We start from the raw sequence: 18,291 nt of genomic DNA on the forward strand, positions 1-18,291 counted from the left end.
GCTAGAGTTTTGATTGATTGGGGTGCTACACATTATGTGATTTCTCATACATTTGCTCAAATGACACAACCTCACCCTACATCTCTAGGATTTGATTTAGAGTTTGCTATGCCTAGAGGGGATAAATGTTATGTTGATAGTGTTTATCCAGGGTGTCCAGTGATGGTAGATGGTGTGGTTATGCCAGCTAATCTTATCCCGTTAGATATTGTGGATTTTGATGTGATTTTAGGGGCAGATTGGTTGCATTATAATCGTGCCCATATAGATTGTTACGAGAAATCAGTTACTTTTCATCGTCCTGGACTACCAGAGGTTACTTTTGTGGGTGAAAGAAGTGGGGTGAGACATGGTGTTATTTCTGCCATGAGAGCAAATAAGTTGTTATCGAAAGGTTGTCAAGGATACTTAGCACATGTGGTGTTAAATTATGTTGTTCCTAGCAGTGTGGAGGAAGTTGGAATAGTCAGGCACTATCCTGATGTATTCCCAAATGATTTGCCTGGATTGCTGCCAGACTAAGATGTGGAGTTTTCTATTGATTTGCTTCCAGGTACGGATCCTATATCTTTGACTCCATATATAATGGCTCCAACTGAATTGAGAGAGTTAAAAATTCAGTTACAGGAATTAACTGATAAAGGTTTCATTCAACCTAGTACTTCACCTTGGGGAGCTCCGGTGTTGTTTGTAAGAAAGAAAGATGGACCTTTAAGATTATGTATTGATTACAGGCAATTGAATCGTGTAACGATTAAAAACCGTTATCCATTGCCTCGTATCAATGATTTGTTTGATCAACTCAAGGGTGCATGTGTGTTCTCTAAGATTGATTTGAGATCTGGCTATTATCAGTTGAAGATTAAAGATGATGATGTACCTTAAACGGCTTTCAGGACCCGTTATGGACATTATGAGTTTTTGGTGATGCCATTTGGATTGACTAATGCACCTGCAGCTTTCAAGAGGCTAATGAATGAAGTATTCCAGCAATATCTTGACAGATTTGTCATTGTTTTTATTGATGATATTCTGGTATACTCTAAGTCGAAAACATATCATATTCGACATCTTAACTTGGTATTAAAGAAATTGAGGGAACATCGGTTATATGCCAAGTTTAGCAAATACCAGTTTTGGTTGAATCAAGTGGCATTTTTGGGACATGTAGTATCGGCACAAGGAATTCAAGTAGATCCTCAAAAGATTGCAGCAGTGGAGAATTGGGAACAGCCACGAACCGTCACTGAGGTGCGGAGTTTTCTTGGTCTAGAAGGTTATTATCGACGGTTTGTTCAAGATTTTTCTATGATTGCTTTACCATTAACGAAGTTAACCAAGAAGGATGTTAAGTTTGAGTGGGACGAGAATTGTGAGCAAAGTTTCCAGCAGCTGAAATATTGCCTCACTCATGCTCCAGTATTGGTACTTCCTGATTATAGCAGTGACGTTGAGATTTACAGTGATGCTTCCTTGAATGGTTTGGGATGTGTCTTGATGCAGCATAAGAAAGTGATCGCCTATGCTTCTCGACAGTTGAAGATTCATGAAAGGAATTATCCTACTCACGATCTTGAGTTGGCAGCCATTGTCTTTGCTTTGAAGATTTGGAGACATTATCTCTATGGTGAGAAATGTAAGATCTTCACAGATCATAAGAGTCTTCAGTATCTTTTTACTCAACATGATCTTAATCTTCATCAGCGAAGGTGGATGGAATTACTAAGTGATTATGACTGCACTATTGAGTATCATCTGGGTCGTGCAAATGTGGTAGCTGATGTATTGAGTAGAAAACCTCAAGGTTGACTTAATGCTTTTTATGCTTGCCGTGTTCCTCTTCTTGTAGATTTGAGAGCTACTAGAGTAAAGTTGGAGATCGAAGAGCGAAGAGAAGCTTTTCTTGCTAGTTTCCAAGTTAGGCCAGTTTTAGTCGATCGTGTACTTGAAGCTCAGATGGTTGATGAAGAGATCTAAGAAATGATTCAATTGAGAAATGGAGGGAAAAAGAAAGACCTCAGAATTCGTGAATGAGATGGCATGCTTATGCAAGAGAACAAAATGTATGTGCCGAATAATGAGGAATTAAAGAAGGAAATTTTGGATGAAGCACATTGTTCGGCTTATGCGATGCATCCATAAGGAACTAAGATGTACCATACCATTCGACCACTTTATTATTGGCCGGGTATGAAAAGGGAAATTGCAGAATATGTAAGCAGGTGTATTGTTTGTCAGCAAGTCAAAGCTGAAAGAAAGAAACCTTTTGGATGGATGCAACCACTTCCTGTTCCTCAGCAGAAATGGGAAAATATAACTATGGATTTTGTGTATAAGCTTCCACGTACACATAGTGGATTTGATGGCGTTTGGGTGATTGTAGATCGACTTACCAAGTCAGCACACTTCATTCCAGTGAGGGAAAAGTACCCCCTGAATAAATTGGCTAAGTTGTTCATCAAGAAGATTGTGAAGTATCATGGAGTTCCAGTGAATATTATTTCTAATCGAGATCTAAGATTCACTTCTAAGTTTTGGATAGCTTTTCAGGAAGCTCTTGGTATGAAACTGCTTTATAGCACTGCTTATCATCCTCAAACAGATGGACAATCAGAGAGGACTATTCAGACGTTAGAGGATATGCTGAGATCTTCAGTGTTACAATTTGGTGATTCTTGGCATGATCGCCTAGACTTGATGGAATTTGCCTACAATAATAGTTTTCATTCGAGCATTGGTATGTCACCATTTGAGGCACTTTATGGTAGAGCTTGTCGTACGCCATTATGTTCGTCAGAAGTTGGTGAAAGAGTGCTAGAGGGCCCAAAGATTGTGGATGAAACTACTCAAAATGTTTAGGTGATTAAGTCTAACCTGAAAGCGGCCCAGGATCGACAAAAGAGTTTAGCAAATAGACATGCTATTGATCGAGTATATGATGCGGATAATTTGGTATTCTTGAAATTGTCACCTTGGAGAGGTGTAGTGCGGTTTGGAAAGAAAGACAAGCTAAGTCCTAGGTACATGGGACCTTATAAGATCACTGAAAGGATTGGTGAAGTTGCTTATAGATTGGAGTTGCCTCCGGAGTTATCTAAGGTACATAATGTGTTTCATGTCTCGATGCTTGGACATTATGTTTCAGATCCTTCACATGTGATTCCTCCTCAACCTTTGGAGATTAATCCGGATTTGACGTATGATGAGGAACCAGTGACTATCTTGGATTGGAAAGACAAGTTTTTAAGGAATAAGACAGTGAGCTTGGTAAAAGTATTGTGGAGGAACCACTCAGTGGAAGAAGCTACTTGGAAGATGGAAGATCGAATGAGAGAGATGTATCCAAGGTTGTTTTATGAGTATTAAGTGGATTGATTGGTTGTATGAATTTCGAGGGTGAAATTCTATAAGGAGGGTAGATTGTCACAGCCCGTCCCGAGATTTTCATCGGGAAATGTGAAATGACAGAATTACCCTCGGACGTTATTTAGGGTGTGACTTACGTTTGATTTAATTTCGGGATCTTTGGAACCAATTAGAACTAAGATCCTTCTTAGTTTTGGTTGGTGGCTTTTTGGACCACACAACTCCCTATCACTCTCTCTCTCCTATCCCGTGTCTATTTCTTCCCTCTAGTATCTCTCTCCTTTCTAACTGTACGGACACACTCACCATCGAGTCTCTAAGCACGAATCGAAGGTTTTGAAGGCTCAATTGTGCTCGTGAGGACCCTACGAACTCACCCATACCCATTTCAGGTAAGAAACCTTTCGATTTCACTTTGAAAACTCGAGGTCCGATTTGAGTATTATTCATGAACTTTGTAATGGTTGGTTTTTGGGACAATCCAAGCTCACAATAAGCTTTAAGGGGTTCTCACGAAGCTCGGGGACGTTCGTTTGAAGGTTTTGGACGTTGGGATCACAAGGTTCGAAGGTGACCGGTTTTGGTGAAATTTCCCGACATGATTTCGAAGGATTTGGAAGTTTTTAAAGGTATAGCCTTCTTCCTCTCATAATTTGTGAAGTTTTGGTGAAAATTTAATGGAAAATGGTTGAGAATCGAGCGAGAAAATGATGATTACAGGTCTGCCCAGTTTCCAGCACCGGCGAGTTTTTCCGACGTCTGGAGGAAGGAGATGACGCGCGTGGGGGGCGCGTAGACCCATGCCTATCCCGACGCGTGGGGACGCGTGCAGCATCAAATTTTTTTTCTAAAAATGCCTCGACGTCCGTGACGTCGAGTAGGTCACTGTGGTATATTCATATACCCAATTTGAGCATCGTATGAGAAGTTATTACGTATTGTCAATTATGTGCTTTAAATAACGTTTTTATAGTTGTTTCGCATATAGGTGATACCTATCCCGAGGACGAGCGCATTCAAGGACGTCACGGGGGTTACGACCCTTTGACATACCAGTGAGTGGGCATTATTTTCTGTATTTACCTATATACTATTGATTTTTCCCAGAAATTGAATTTAAATGAAAGTATGTTTTAAAATGTCATGCATACATTATATGAATTGATAATTGTTGCATATATATGTTAAATGGTGTTGTGGACACACACGTGAGTATCAGGTGAGTTTTATGTTAATCATGTGATGTATTGTGATGTGAATTGTGTTGAGTAGTGTTAGTGCTTATATTATTCACCCCGCACCATATACTCACCTTGGATCCAAGTAGGTGCATGTCGTACAGACCATTAGAGGGTTCCGACATGTCGTACAGACCATTAGAGGTAGTTCCGACTTATAGGTGATCTTAGATTATTATACAGTTGTTGATGAAAGAAGCACTAGAGCGTATTCTTACACCATTCTTATCGTACAGACTACTTTAGGTAGTTCCGATTTATGTGCAGAGTAGCGCCATACAGGTCACAGTGGTGACTCCGGTTGGATTGAATATTGAGCTATAGAATTAACCGTACAGGACCAATTGCAGGGTCTACGGTTGATTCCTTATTTCACCTGTTATAATGTTGCATCCTTATTCTGTTATTGACGTTTATAGCATGGCATACTCTTTGGTTTTTTATAAAGATTGATGAATTGAGATATTTGAAGAATTATATGCATATTATGTTATTTTCTGGGAAAGTATACAGGTTTTACAGCAAGGGGTTAGAAATGTTATTAAATGAAATGTTTTCGAAATGTTTTGTTTTACTGACCCACTCAATCTTGTTTTGCGCCCCTCCAAGTTCTAGTTAGCGGTGTGGTGGCTCATGAGGATTCCCACGACATTCTGACAGATTACATAAATGTAGGACTCACCTTCGGGTGTTATAATTTAGTTATAATCCTACTTGACTGCACCTAGTACTTATGCTCTGAATATGTGTGTTTCACACTTAAACTTACTCTAGCATGCTAGTTGTATATTATTGCTAGTAGTTGGTTTTTATTCCTTCGTATTTCTCTTATCTTTTGCTTCCGTATTGCATTTTTGGTTACGTTACGCTCACGTGACAGCCAGCACGCCTTGATTCTAGGATCGGGGTGTGTCAATGGATACATTCTTTTGCCATTTATTATTTCTTATTTTTACATAGTTTTTATCCATTTATTAAATCAAAATGTTTGAATTTTTTTATTGTAACCATTTCTAATAGTATTATAATGAGGGATTTTAAATTTATAGGATTTTAAATCTCATAAAATATCAAACAATTAATGTCAAAATTATAAAAATATTAATAGTAATAGTAATATAATGAGGTATACAAAGTCAAGGGACTTTGATCAAACTTTGAATACTATTAAGCTTTTAATCAAAGAATGTTAAGTATTAAAGACCGCATCCAAAGTATCCCTAAAAAAATACAATAATAAAACACCTCTTTTCTTCTTTCAAGGATGCAAAGGGAAAGATGGGAAAACATGTTTACCAAAAACATATGACATGGGAAAGCATTTCACACAAGTTTACCATCCTCGTATGATGTATCTCCCATTTACAATGTAAAACTTTCAAGAATTTGTCAGCACATAAGAGCTCTTTTAAGAAATTGTCTTTAAAACAAAAATTAAAACTTTTTTTCTCGGAAAACAAATTATGCAGATACAAAAACACACGGTTGTGAGACATTTTTCAGTGTGACTAGAACACGGAGTGGTATATCATGTGTCACTATACCAATAGTGGAATATATGTGCTAAAAAGTTAATAACTTCAAAAATACAATTTTTCACTACTTGTATAAAAATACGTGATGTATCACCTATGTTCCTGTTACAATGAAAATTTTCTCCACGGTTGCAACCATGGAAAATTGCATGTCTACCTTACATAAAAGTACGACTAAACAGTCCATGGAAAATCCCTTATGGTTGCGACCTTAAACTTCTAAACTCTAGAAAAACTTGAAACTAAACGAAAAAACTTGATTGCCATAAATCCCTTTTTCCTTTCTTTTGTTTCTCACACATACTTGGGCTTGCAAAGTTCTTTTTGCAGGCAATACACTCCTAAATTCTAAAAACATTGAAATCAAACGAAAAACACTTGCATAAATCGATTCATATCTTAGTTTGATGATTTAAAATTTCAAAATCACTATCCATTGGTCGAAAAGAACTTGTTTTTCTCTATGAGAGCGTCTTAGGGGTTTAGCCAAAATGAGCATAGGTAAAGATTGTGTAATGGTACGGTTTATATCTTAATTCAAAATTTTCAGAAAATCAAGCCACTTGCTAGTTGTGGTATAAGAATAATACTTACATACTCACGGGTGAGTATTCACCCTTTAGTTTTGTCCAATGATATTTTAAGACATGTTTTGTTGTTTAAAAAACTAATGCACATGTTATTAGTATTTTCGTTTTAAAAAATAAAAAACACGTGACATTTTTTAGTGGAACCAAATTAAAAAGTGAGTCCATAGTGTATCCATTATTGAGCAGTGAGTACATAAGTATTATATGTAGTATAATATTTATTAAAGTAGAGAGTGGACTCATAGTTTCTCATGAAAGAGAAAGCCTCATTTCCATTGCATCTTGAACAAATTGCGTAAGCTTCAGCTCTACATGTTCTAATTAATTGAGGTATATTAATATCCTTCCTTGCTTACCTTTTCTTTTATTTTATCTTTTCTTCTTTCACTTTTATTTTATTTTATTTTTGTTGCTCTTTACTTTCACTTTCTTTATTCTAATTCCTCAAGCAGTGCATAAATCTAAGATCCAAAACTTCCAATGCAGTAAGGTTCCATAAAATCTAAAGGCTAACTCCAATAGGGGGTGGGAAACAAAAAAATTCTAAAATGAAAGTTCGAGTGCGGGCGAGCACACAACAAGCACTTTTTTTATTGTCCAGATACATGTGTCGTTCAGATCCAGTGACTAGCTCATCTCCTGGATTTTGATCCAATATGGCGCACATAGTACATCCATTTTTAATTCCAACAGCTCAAATCCAATTTAATCAATTTTAACGGTAATAAAAAGAATCAAATAGCTCAAATTCAATTTAATTAATTTTCATGGTAATAGAAAAATGCAATGGCTCAAAATTTAATTAATCCAAATTGGATCCAACACCAAAACTCCTCCAAAAATCTTATCAATTTGTTCACTAATCCATAAAAAATTCAATTTTCTCAACAATTGTTTTTTTAAGGTAAGATACAAAAACTAATTCCAAAATTATAAGCCATAAAAAAAAACCAATGAAATACAAAAGTTTAACAGATTATAAATTGGTTGGAGTGGGAATTATATGTCCCTGCCCGTTGAAGGCAAGAACATGTAACCTCATACATATAGGTGAATAGTTGAAAATATGGGGCTTAATTCTGGGATTTTAGCCCTTTGCGTTGGAGATAGCCTAAAAATCCTCTATATATTTTGTCTTTTGGTAGAATTCAAACTACTCATTCAAAAAATTTAACATAGTTTATGAAATCAAGATATATGCTAACTTTTATATCTATCGATAATTTATTGGGGCTGGATCAGTAGCGCCACTTTTTTTACACACGTTTTTTTTTTACTCACTCCGTAATATATTTTAACGATCTGAACCATCTCTCTTTTAGAATGTTGTTTATAGATCATCCTTGCAAAATATTTGACAAATCCAAAATCATTAAGACATTCACCTCTAGTCAAGAAAATAGACAAATATGATTATACAAAGAAACCCTAAACCATTAATCCAACAGTTATATGATTTTAGATTTGAGTATTTGTAGTAGACATGAGCTGTCGCATCCCGGCCCGGGGCGGATCACTTCCCAGGCCCGTTCCACCACCGTGACACGATATTGTCCGCTTTGGGCTTACCATTCCCTCACGGTTTTGTTTTTGGGAACTCACGAGCAACTTCCCAGTAGGTCACCCATCCTGGGAACGCTCTGGCCTCCTTCTCGCTTAACTTCGAAGTTCCCACGGAACCCGAAGCCAGTGAACTCCCAAAAAGCCTCGTGCTAGGTAGGGATGAGAATATACATTTAAGGATCACTCCCCTGGGCTATTGTGACATCCCACATCGCTCAGGGGAGTGGTCCTTAAATGTATATTCTCATCCCTACCTAGCACGAGGCCTTTTAGGAGCTCACTGGCTTCGGGTTCCGTCGGAACTCCGAAGTTAAGCGAGAAGGAGGCCAAAGCACTCCCAGGATGGGTGACCCACTGGGAAGTTGCTCGTGAGTTCCCAAAAACAAAACCGTGAGGGAATGGTAAGTCCAAAGCGGACAATATCGTGCTACGGTGGTGGAACGGGCCCGAGAAGTGATCCGTCCCGGGCCGGGATGTGACATGAGCTTTGAGAGAAGATATAAAAGATAGACGGTTTAAACCGTTAAAAAACATTACAAAATGGTGCCCACAAAAACGTATGTCAAAATTGTATAAAAAGTGATGTTACGGATCTGTCCCTTATTTATTTAAGAGAACTCTTAAACTTGTGAACTGGAATAACAACATATTAGTATGTTCTACATTCACCTAATTAGTTCATATAACAAGTTTATAAGTAGCATTTGGTCTAATATCTTAGTGGATATAGATATAGTGTCAAGTTCTACATACGCGTCTCAGGTTCGAAACTCCCTACTCTCTTAAGTTATTGTAATAATTTCGAACACTCCCCTTCCCTTGGTATTAATACTTTAAAAAACAGTAGTTATCGAATTACAAAATCATCCCACATCATTTTAGCTATGATATTGATATATATATATATATATATATATATATATAATATTAATTATGTATAATTGTATCAACCAATACAGATGACCAATGTGTACAAAATGTGGATGATGGTTGTGACTGTAGCTACAAGGGCAGGATGATTGTTGATGCACCTGCAACACACTGTAATCATACCTCGTCTGATGGTTAAATAGGATACGGATCTTTTTGTCCAAAAGAATGGGTGGTTTGAGGAAGAACACACACACACCTTTAGCTCAAGTGTGAATCGTGTGATAACGAAGGCAAACCATGTAGGACCCGATTTTCAGCTACCAAAATTACTCATGATTTTACTAATTTTCACGGCTCTGTTTTTCTTCTCCTTCATTCTCAATCACATTATGGAAATAAACGACATGTATGATTACACGATAAGAGCAACAGACATAAACGAGATGTATCTGTACTCGTTACATATATTAATAAACATTTCAGGATTATAACGACTAAATTGCTCATTTGTTAATGTTTTACTCAAGCAATGACTTTATTTTTTGTATACGAAATATTTCATCATACATTGATTACAAACTAATCGTCCTCCTCTCTATGCAGTCTCAGTACCACATCAAGCGTAATGTACTTTTTGCATCTAAATGCAACAACTCGTCAAAGCAGAGCTAGTGGGTCACCTAAAGAATGCATCTTTGGAAGTTCAAACTCAAGCTGAGAGTTCCAAACTTTTACTCGCTTTCCACTTAACCAACCTCTTACGGTTAAAAAAATTGATTTAATCGAAAACCATGATGAAAATAAATTCTAAGCTCGATTTCCTTTGTAAATTAAAAAATCTAGAAAGTGATTTATGCATGCCATTTTCCCCACTAACACCTAAGGTTTGACAGCTTGAGTAAAAAATACCTCCACGCAGCAATCAACAAAAGAAAAATATTTAGTATCTCTTATATTTGTGATTCATAGTTTTGTTTTACTAGGTATTTTATTCTAAACAGCCCTAATTTATAACGAGAGAATTTAAACTCAAGTGTAAGGAAGATGACACATTACTCTAGCCAACTGACTTAACCTGCATTCAGGATTCAAATTTTCACCCAAAATTATTTCAACATTCTAAGCAGAGTTGGACAAACTAACTCACCACCAACCATATACATTACAACGCATGTGGGACAATGCATGTTCAAATCCTACCTTCCAATGTACAAGGAAAAATAGACAAGTTGGTGCCACATACTTGTGGGACAATTCATATGACCAAGAATTTGAGGCAGAAGCATACTTATCAACTGGGACTTCAAATCTGTACTGAAAAATCTGTTGTGATCAGATGGTGAGATTTTCTTGGATGGCTTTGAATGACCCCAGTATGTTGCCGCCAACGTCTGGAAACGTTTCGCAGCCCGGAATAGCCTTCACCTTGCCCATTGGATCGACTTCAACCGGATATTTCAGGAGGTGAGCCTTCATTTCTGTCATCTCATCCGTAACGTATTGCCTCCAGTTCTGCTCGCTCAAGGATCGCACCCGTCTCACGCATTCAAGACTCTCCGGCTTCTTGAAACATTCTTCAAGACATCCTGTATGCTCTGCCCACAGTGACATTCTATATCCATATATCTGCAATCATATATACAAGCAAATTATTACAATTTTTCCCCTGTAGCCTACCATTTCCATATGTACGAATGGTGACCTCTTCCAAATTATAACGGAAAGTGATTTCCACGCACCACTTTTCTCCCCCTGCCCTGTTACTTCTCGCATTTGGATTGAATAAATAAAAAGATCAAGGGAAAGAAATAAATAGGGATGTGCAGAAGGAGAAAAAGGTTTCGGAAATCATTTCCCAATTATTCGACAGACAGAATTGAAAATCTTGCAGTTATATCTTGTGCTTAAACACCAAAATCTGGACACTCGGACAACATATTTATGTTGGAAAATTTGAATAGTGCTATATGTTGCATTTTATCATGATTCAGAAACTTCTCTCAACCTTAAACATTCAGGAATCAGGTAGGATAAAACGATGCACCGGAAAACCTCTAGCAATATGGGTACAGAAAGCTTTGACGAGTAAGGCTTTACCTTTCCATGTGGACTAGAGAGTCTTCTAGCCCAGGTGTGATGAGGCTGGTATGCTCCCATTGCTATTTCGGTATCCCGGGTACCTTCCAAGGATCGCTGATTGATATTTGCAGATCCTATTATAACATATTCATCATCCACGATCATTCCTTTAGAATGGACATATATCATAAAACGCCGATTCTTCCGAGTGAGTGCCTGCATTCCAGAAAACCAGCACAAGCAATTGAAATATATCGGAAAACCTAGCTTCATAAGCTAAAGGTGTATTCAAGAAAAAATTTAGGGGACATACCAGGGGAGTATTTGCTTCTTTTTTGTTTGCAGCACTAGTTTCTTCACCATTCGGTTTTTCGCGATTCCCGAGGCAAAAGAAATTCAAGTAGTCTTGTGGACAATACTTGTTTTCAAGTCCAGCCTCTTTTAGAGCCTTGTAAATCATTTCGTACATCATTTGCATTGTTTTATTCTGCAGAGAAGAAAAAAAAGCCATGGGAAAAACAAAATTGTGCTGCATTGTTATTGTTTTTCATGGATGTTTCATCTGATTGGTCACAAAAATGCCTTGAAATTGTTCTCGTGTTATTACGGCCTAGAAAGCTTCATAATGCATGCTAGAACGCTAATGAGTCTCAAGCCAACGATAACTGCTCGAGTACAAGTACTTTCTTACACAGTAATCAGATTACCTGCCAAAAGAGTATTCTTTGAATAGGAGTGCTTGAAGGAACACCTTCTGGCCACATGGGGATAACAATATATACAGAAAACCTCTTATTTGCTTTGATTTTGTTTACGATTTTAAGAGCAATTTCCATTGGTATTAAATTGTTTGCACCTGCATAAAAAGGCCTCATCACCAATGTCTCTATGACAATAAATCACATGGAAATACAATGCAAATTTAGCTTCAAAAATCCCAATGCTGCATTGCTGCCACATGGTGGAAAGGGAAAAATAGAGCACCGACATGTTTATGAACCACCTATATTCATTTTTCGGGTTACTTGCTTCAAAGGTTAGAGTCCTCACCCAAATCACTGTATAAGTTCCAATTATATGATGACCCAAGGAAGTACTGGTTTTCTATGTAAATGAAATGTTGAGCCGCACGGATTGCCTTGACATATGCTGCATGTATACTCATGTCTATTAGCACATTCTTCCCACAAACCAGGTTCTGTTGCAGAAATGGTGAGACATTAGTGTAAAGTGTGAGATACCTTAAATTAGTGCAAAGAAGTGAAGCCAAATTTCTCACCTTGCTTGTAGCATATTTTGAGTCCTTCGGGAATCCTTTCACAGAATTAGAATCAATTGAACGGAAAACCTTCAATTGTTTGGCGGGGGGGGAGGGGAGGGGGAGATTAAAAATTGACCAATTTGTTTAGAAATCATAGAAGACGTAAGATAACCTCACACAGCTGATTGAGATCCAATATACCTGAACATCCCAAGCTTCTGGATCATCGCCACTCAGGCAAGGAACTTCCGCCATCCCAATAATTTCAGGAATTCTATCAATCCTTAGTAGTGCATCATCATGCGGTGTTTTAATTTTTTGAAGCCCGTGGGGTTTTGAAGCCTTCAACCAGCGCTCCTCAAAATTGGCAAGGATGTCATATGCTGCTGGACCATCAATTTTACTGTGCAAATCATGCCATGGCTGCCTTGGACAACCAACAGAGCGCTCCTGTTTGTGTTGCAAAGGTGAATATGGTAAAGAAGAAAAATATTCGACATAACTATACTATTTATTGAATCAAATCATCAAGGTGATCCTCTATCTTTTCATGAAAACTCGACAGGGAGCTCGTAAACCAGTAACATCAATGACTTACACACTTCTTATAGGATCACAAAAGTATGAGAACTTTTTAAGAAGAGGGCATGTAATGCACTAATACTTAATAAGTATTCTTGCTCATGTTCCACAAAAAAAAAATGCTTATAAACTATCAATTTTTCATTGTGTGTACATCATCTAGCAATGGATGTTAATCCAACAGAAAAATAGGAAATTAATACAATGATTACCGAGAAAGTAGGGTTACGACAGTCATCTTTGTGCACTGTCTGTAAACTCCTAAAGATTGGATGATCTGGAGTGTCATAGCGCCCCAGGCATACATCAAGACCTCCAACAAATGCAATGATCTTTCTTTTAGAATTGCCTGCATCAGCATCCACAAGCACTGTTTTCTGATGATGGGTGTAGATAGTTTCGGCTTCCTACGACCAAAGACAAGAAGTATAAAGGTTAAAAGAAGCACTCACGCGGAACATTAAGCATGAAAATACAAAGAGATAGATACATGCAATTATACACCTGATGATTTCTTTTGATAAGTATCCGAACAGAACACGAAAACATAAATCAAATCTGAGTTGTGTTATATATATGTCCATACAGTTTTAACGTACTACTTGTGAAAAAACAAATTATTTGCACATATTAGCCAGAAAAAAAAAAAAAAAAAAACGACGATTTGACTTAAGCTTTAGAGCTCGCCAGCCATAGAAGATATCAATTCTTGTTTTCGCAGTTGATGATAATATCACCATGTCAAGAATAAGAAGCACTGATTCCTAGTCCTCCAAAAGATTGTGTGGGATTTACTTGATGTTCAGCCCCAAATTAGTTGAAGTGGGATAATTGTAATTGATATGCAACTTGGCATATCATAACAGAACTCTGGATTTTCAAGATTTCATTTTACAAGGTCCATTTACTGGTGTAATAAGTGAAGAAAACGCAAAATTTTAGCACGTATGAAAAACAAAATGACATGAACAATGTTCGCCTCTCAATTTGCAGCATAACTGAGGTGGTTATTTTATCTAACCTGCTTTTTGACCCAGCTACCCTTCCCAACAGATCGAGGGCAAAGCAGCACTTGGACTGAAGAGTGCTTGAAGAAACGCCGAGTTTCCTCATCAGAGGTTTGCATGACCCCTTCCTGCATCATATAGTCAATCAAAATGGACATTGATGTACAAAATAAAGATTAGCCTTCCCAAGCATTTATTCAAGCTATACTTTGGTGTCAGCCGGATCAAAAGCATAGCCTTTGTATCCCGTACATGTATGACAATCAAAATCAAAATTTAAAAAGTACGAAGGGAAATACGAGACTGCAGAAAACGGGCAATGTGTAGATGCACCTTAGAGTTACTTATTATAACGTTTTGGTTAATTAGCTTGGTACATCATACATAACTGCATCTGCTTTGAAGTACAACATCAGGCAAAAATCAAATGAATCTAGTAGTATTTGATAAACCTTATCCGAGCTCTCTATCATCCTCTCCTCCGTCCCGCTCTCATCAAGATTCGAGTTCATCTTCAGCTGCCCCTACATTGTCTCTATCTTCTGTTTTTAGTATTTGCTTCAACTTCTTATACACAATTCTCAACTCAAATAGTAAAACATTTAAGTGAAAGATAATTTTTTTTTTTTTTTTTTATAGAACAAACACAAACTTTGTTCTGTTTGTCATTTCGATGTTTGATGATTCGATCACTTTTATGTCTTGTAGAGAAATGAGGAAGTAGAACAAAGCATAACAGTCAGTATAAGTAGCAATCAGTATTCTTGGCGCCTAAGATGGACATATTTCAGATTTGCAAAAGCATTTTTTAGAGCTTCAACAATGAGCCAATAATAACTTGTTCAATCGAAGGGAAAAACTCATAAAATCATCCTTATATGTAAGAAAAGTATGATAAATTTGATGCGAACCGAAACTATGCTTCAGTGCAGAATGCCGAATTAATATATTTACTAATCTCGAGGGCCTTACCATTTTATATCCCAAAATTCTCCGGGAAGTTGGATCATCCCAAACAAGAAGCAGCACTCTCACACCTTCCTGTGATTTGGCCTTAAGAAGATCACCTAACATGTAATCCGAGGCATCATTCTTATCCCGAACCAATCTAACTCTGTGGTACACAGACCACCCTGCAATGTATATCAAGCGACGGGCCTGACTTATTGCATCGAACATGTCTTGCCAACAATTCCCTTGCTCATACTGAACACCGCCGTCAAGCTCCAAATTGGGAAGGCGACCATCATGAACATGTGCATCTTGATACAGAGTCACCTTACCGCCTCTCCTAAGAGGAAAGTAAGTGCCGGGGACGCCTTGATGATCAGGATCCGAACCTACTCCCTGATCATAAAATGTCAGTTTTTCAATTGGGATATACTGAATTGACAAGCTCAAAACGGCTCCAGGCTTACACGCTTTCCCGCTCGAATTAAGTATCGGAAATGTTCCCTCTACTTTCATGCCAGAAAGTAATTGCTCAACCGGGATTCCCACAGCACCCATGATCTGTGATCCCACAACATCACTATCTTTCACAACAAACTGCACCTCCGAAGCATAATGCGCGACTGGAACATCAAAATGCTGCCCCCAAACCGGGTTTTCGCTATTACTAATCACAAAAGTCCTCCCAACCACAGCACCTGACACAGAAATTGTTACATAGGGATCACTGGTTATCTTCTGCGGCGCTTGCCCTTCGGTCTTGCCGCCAAACTTCCCGGGAAATTTAGCAAACATGTCGCCGAGAGTCCTATGAACCATGTCCATGTTAGGAAGGTTTCTGGCCTCCATTACCCATATAACTAAGTTGCCATGTAAAAGACAGACCTTGAGAGACCCTTTGGCAGTCTTGAATGGCAAAACTTGTTGGCCCTGCCCATGCTCTGAGCCTCCAAACGATAGCGATTCGGTATACGCAGGATACGCCATATAATCAAGAGTACTTGCTCACCACTCAAAGCTTTTGAACTTGATGATATCTATATCACTTATATGTCAAACAAACTCAGCCAACTAAATACTTTCGCTATACAGGATTCGAAATCAAAAAATGGCGATAACCCAATTCAGAAAACACTCCAAAGATTCTTGTTGCTCCACCAGAAAAGAAAGAAACGGATGAAGGAATAGGCCAAAAAATAAGAGTAAACGTGGGGTTTAAGGGGAGGACAAAATAAATAACGTGGTGGGTTGGTTTGACTGAGTAAAATAAGGTGGCCTTGAAAATATGAACATTATAAAATACAAGCAGCAACAGTTGAATTTGAATGAGTGTGAAGAAAAAGGAAGAAGAAGACGCAGCCTTTCCCATTCTTTTAATTATTTGAAAAATGGAGAGTTATTGAATAATCAACACGACATTAAAAAATAGGGAGATACTATATATGATTGTCTTCGGTTTTGCGTGGAAAGTTCCTTCAAGTTTGGAATATTACATGAAGAACCCCTTTGAGGTTTTCAAGTTATTCCATGGTAATACCATGCTTGATAATTGATATAATTTAATTATTCTATCAACACTCTCTCAGGTTTTATCATGAGATTTTAAAAATAACACGAACACATCCTAAAATTTCAGAGAAGCATCTCATGCATGATATAGTCTAATTATTACATAATACGAGCAATATTAAAGAAGAAACAATCGAACACAAAATCTTATGCAAAAAATTGTGTTATAACTTATGTAGTGAGCATGTGATGTCATATCTTTAATAACTAGTGGAGCACTAGGACTCCTCCATTCGATGTTAATGAACTTTTATCATGCAGCTTATAAGGACCAAAGTATCCAGTGATTGGTGATTGTACATCTTTCACGTACTAATCCGGCCAACCGCGTGACACATCTCTTTGCTTATTATTGACGTAATTTGTGCACATGTCCTTATATCTTGTGACGTGATCAGTGATTTATGAGAACATTACTAGTGTTGGATGGTCAATTCCCATCCCTTTTTTTGCGTGAGTGTAGAACTCTGTGTTAGTTTAAGGTGCCTTGTCAAAGCCTTGAATAGGCCTTTAGGCTCTTGTAAACAATTTGATTTCTTTAGGCGTGCCACTGTTGCTAAGACTAACAAATTGATTGTTTCTTAAGTATTTGTCGAGTTTGTCTGCTTGCGCCCCAGGTAAACTAAGCTTCTTATCAAGGATTGTTCCATGAAGAGGTTAAATCCATGTTAAGTTCTTTTTATGCCTTGGTGACAAGGTGTGAAAAGGACTTTTATTTTCTTTTATATTGATGCTAAGAGAGAACCACTAACTGATCAAAAGTGATCTAAGTCAGTTTGCAATCTTTGTTATAAATGTAAAAACAGTAAGTGAAACGAAACAAAGTACAAGTAAAAAGGTGAAAGTAGGAAGCTGTCAAGAATTGCAAAACACTAATTAAAGGCATACTAAATTGCATGAAAATATAATAAATTGAAAATAAACAAATAATACAAGTGATCGGGCAAAGATTAAACCTATTAAGGCAAGTTTTATCCACATTTAGGCATATTTATCCACCGATCGGGCAAATGCTAGTACATGTAGAAAGTGTTTGTGAAAGAAATTTTAATACAAGGAATCAATACTACAAAGTAATGTAGCATAGCTATAAAGGTAAACGGTGCTTGAAGTACAAAAGAAATTTGTAAAAGTAGGCTTACAAATCTTTGAAGTCTTTTATATGTTGAGTTGAGTGCATTGTTTCTTCCCTTCTGTTGCCTTATATAGAACCGTCTTCTACTTCTGAGGTAAGCCTTTCTCTCTCAGTCCGTTCGCTCTGATCCAAGTTGCTAATGTGATGGCTAGTAGTGGATGAGTTTTCACTTGGTAACTCAAGCTTTTATTCTTTCCAATACATATTTTCAAATGTAAAGCACTTTTCTTCTATTAAGAGCAAGTCCATCGGGGCTTGATAGCCCGGCACCCAGCTAAAACCCCCCAGCCCAGCCTAATAGGCTGGCACCCAACCCAAGCCAGGCCATAGGTCGGCCCAGAATCGACAGACCAAAAAGTGGGGCCATCTGACGTCAAGCTTGTATCAGCCTGATGTCAAAGCCCACTGATATTTTTTTTTTGCGTCAGGCGCGTGTGATACACGCTCAAGTGGGGGCGCGGCCCAGACAAAAAAAAAATGGCATGGGGCCCACTGTTGCAGAGCATTAATTTGCGCCCGTGACTGGTCACGTGGCTCATTAT

The 18,291-nt window shown here is 37.7% G+C and overlaps 2 protein-coding genes across 5 annotated transcripts in view; one reads left to right on the plus strand and one right to left on the minus strand.

The window, feature by feature from the left end:
- Nucleotides 1–18,291, plus strand: part of LOC126619449 (uncharacterized) — an 88,631-nt gene that overhangs the window by 51,132 nt on the left and 19,208 nt on the right. The window lies entirely within an intron of this gene.
- LOC126619447 (phospholipase D beta 1-like) lies at nucleotides 10,224–16,348 on the minus strand. Of its 3 annotated transcripts, XM_050287838.1 has the most exons (11): nucleotides 15,067–16,348; nucleotides 14,547–14,618; nucleotides 14,109–14,222; nucleotides 13,300–13,494; nucleotides 12,707–12,955; nucleotides 12,524–12,592; nucleotides 12,295–12,442; nucleotides 11,952–12,100; nucleotides 11,558–11,731; nucleotides 11,263–11,460; nucleotides 10,224–10,791 (listed from the first exon to the last, which is right to left on the minus strand). In XM_050287838.1, the coding sequence occupies exons 1-11, from the start codon at nucleotides 16,030–16,032 to the stop codon at nucleotides 10,498–10,500; spliced, it is 2,628 nt and encodes an 875-aa protein (XP_050143795.1). In that variant the 5' UTR covers nucleotides 16,033–16,348; the 3' UTR covers nucleotides 10,224–10,497. The 3 variants fall into 3 exon arrangements, with proteins under 3 accessions (XP_050143795.1, XP_050143796.1, XP_050143797.1); XM_050287839.1 differs by lacking the exon at nucleotides 14,547–14,618 and having other exon boundaries at nucleotides 15,067–16,344; XM_050287840.1 differs by lacking the exons at nucleotides 14,109–14,222; nucleotides 14,547–14,618 and having other exon boundaries at nucleotides 15,067–16,347.

This window comes from Malus sylvestris, chromosome 4, assembly GCF_916048215.2.
Source record: "Malus sylvestris chromosome 4, drMalSylv7.2, whole genome shotgun sequence".
NCBI lineage: Eukaryota > Viridiplantae > Streptophyta > Magnoliopsida > Rosales > Rosaceae > Malus > Malus sylvestris.

Bases quoted from the DNA above. Each gene is read 5' to 3' on its own strand.
- LOC126619447 (XM_050287838.1), bottom strand. From the start codon at position 16,032: ATGGCGTATCCTGCGTATACCGAATCGCTATCGTTTGGAGGCTCAGAG. The intron at 12,956-13,299 runs GTAATCATTGTA...CAACACAAACAG, and splicing joins GTCGTAACCCTACTTTCTCG to GAGCGCTCTGTTGGTTGTCC. The intron at 12,101-12,294 runs GTGAGGACTCTA...CTTTTTATGCAG, and splicing joins GAACTTATACAGTGATTTGG to GTGCAAACAATTTAATACCA.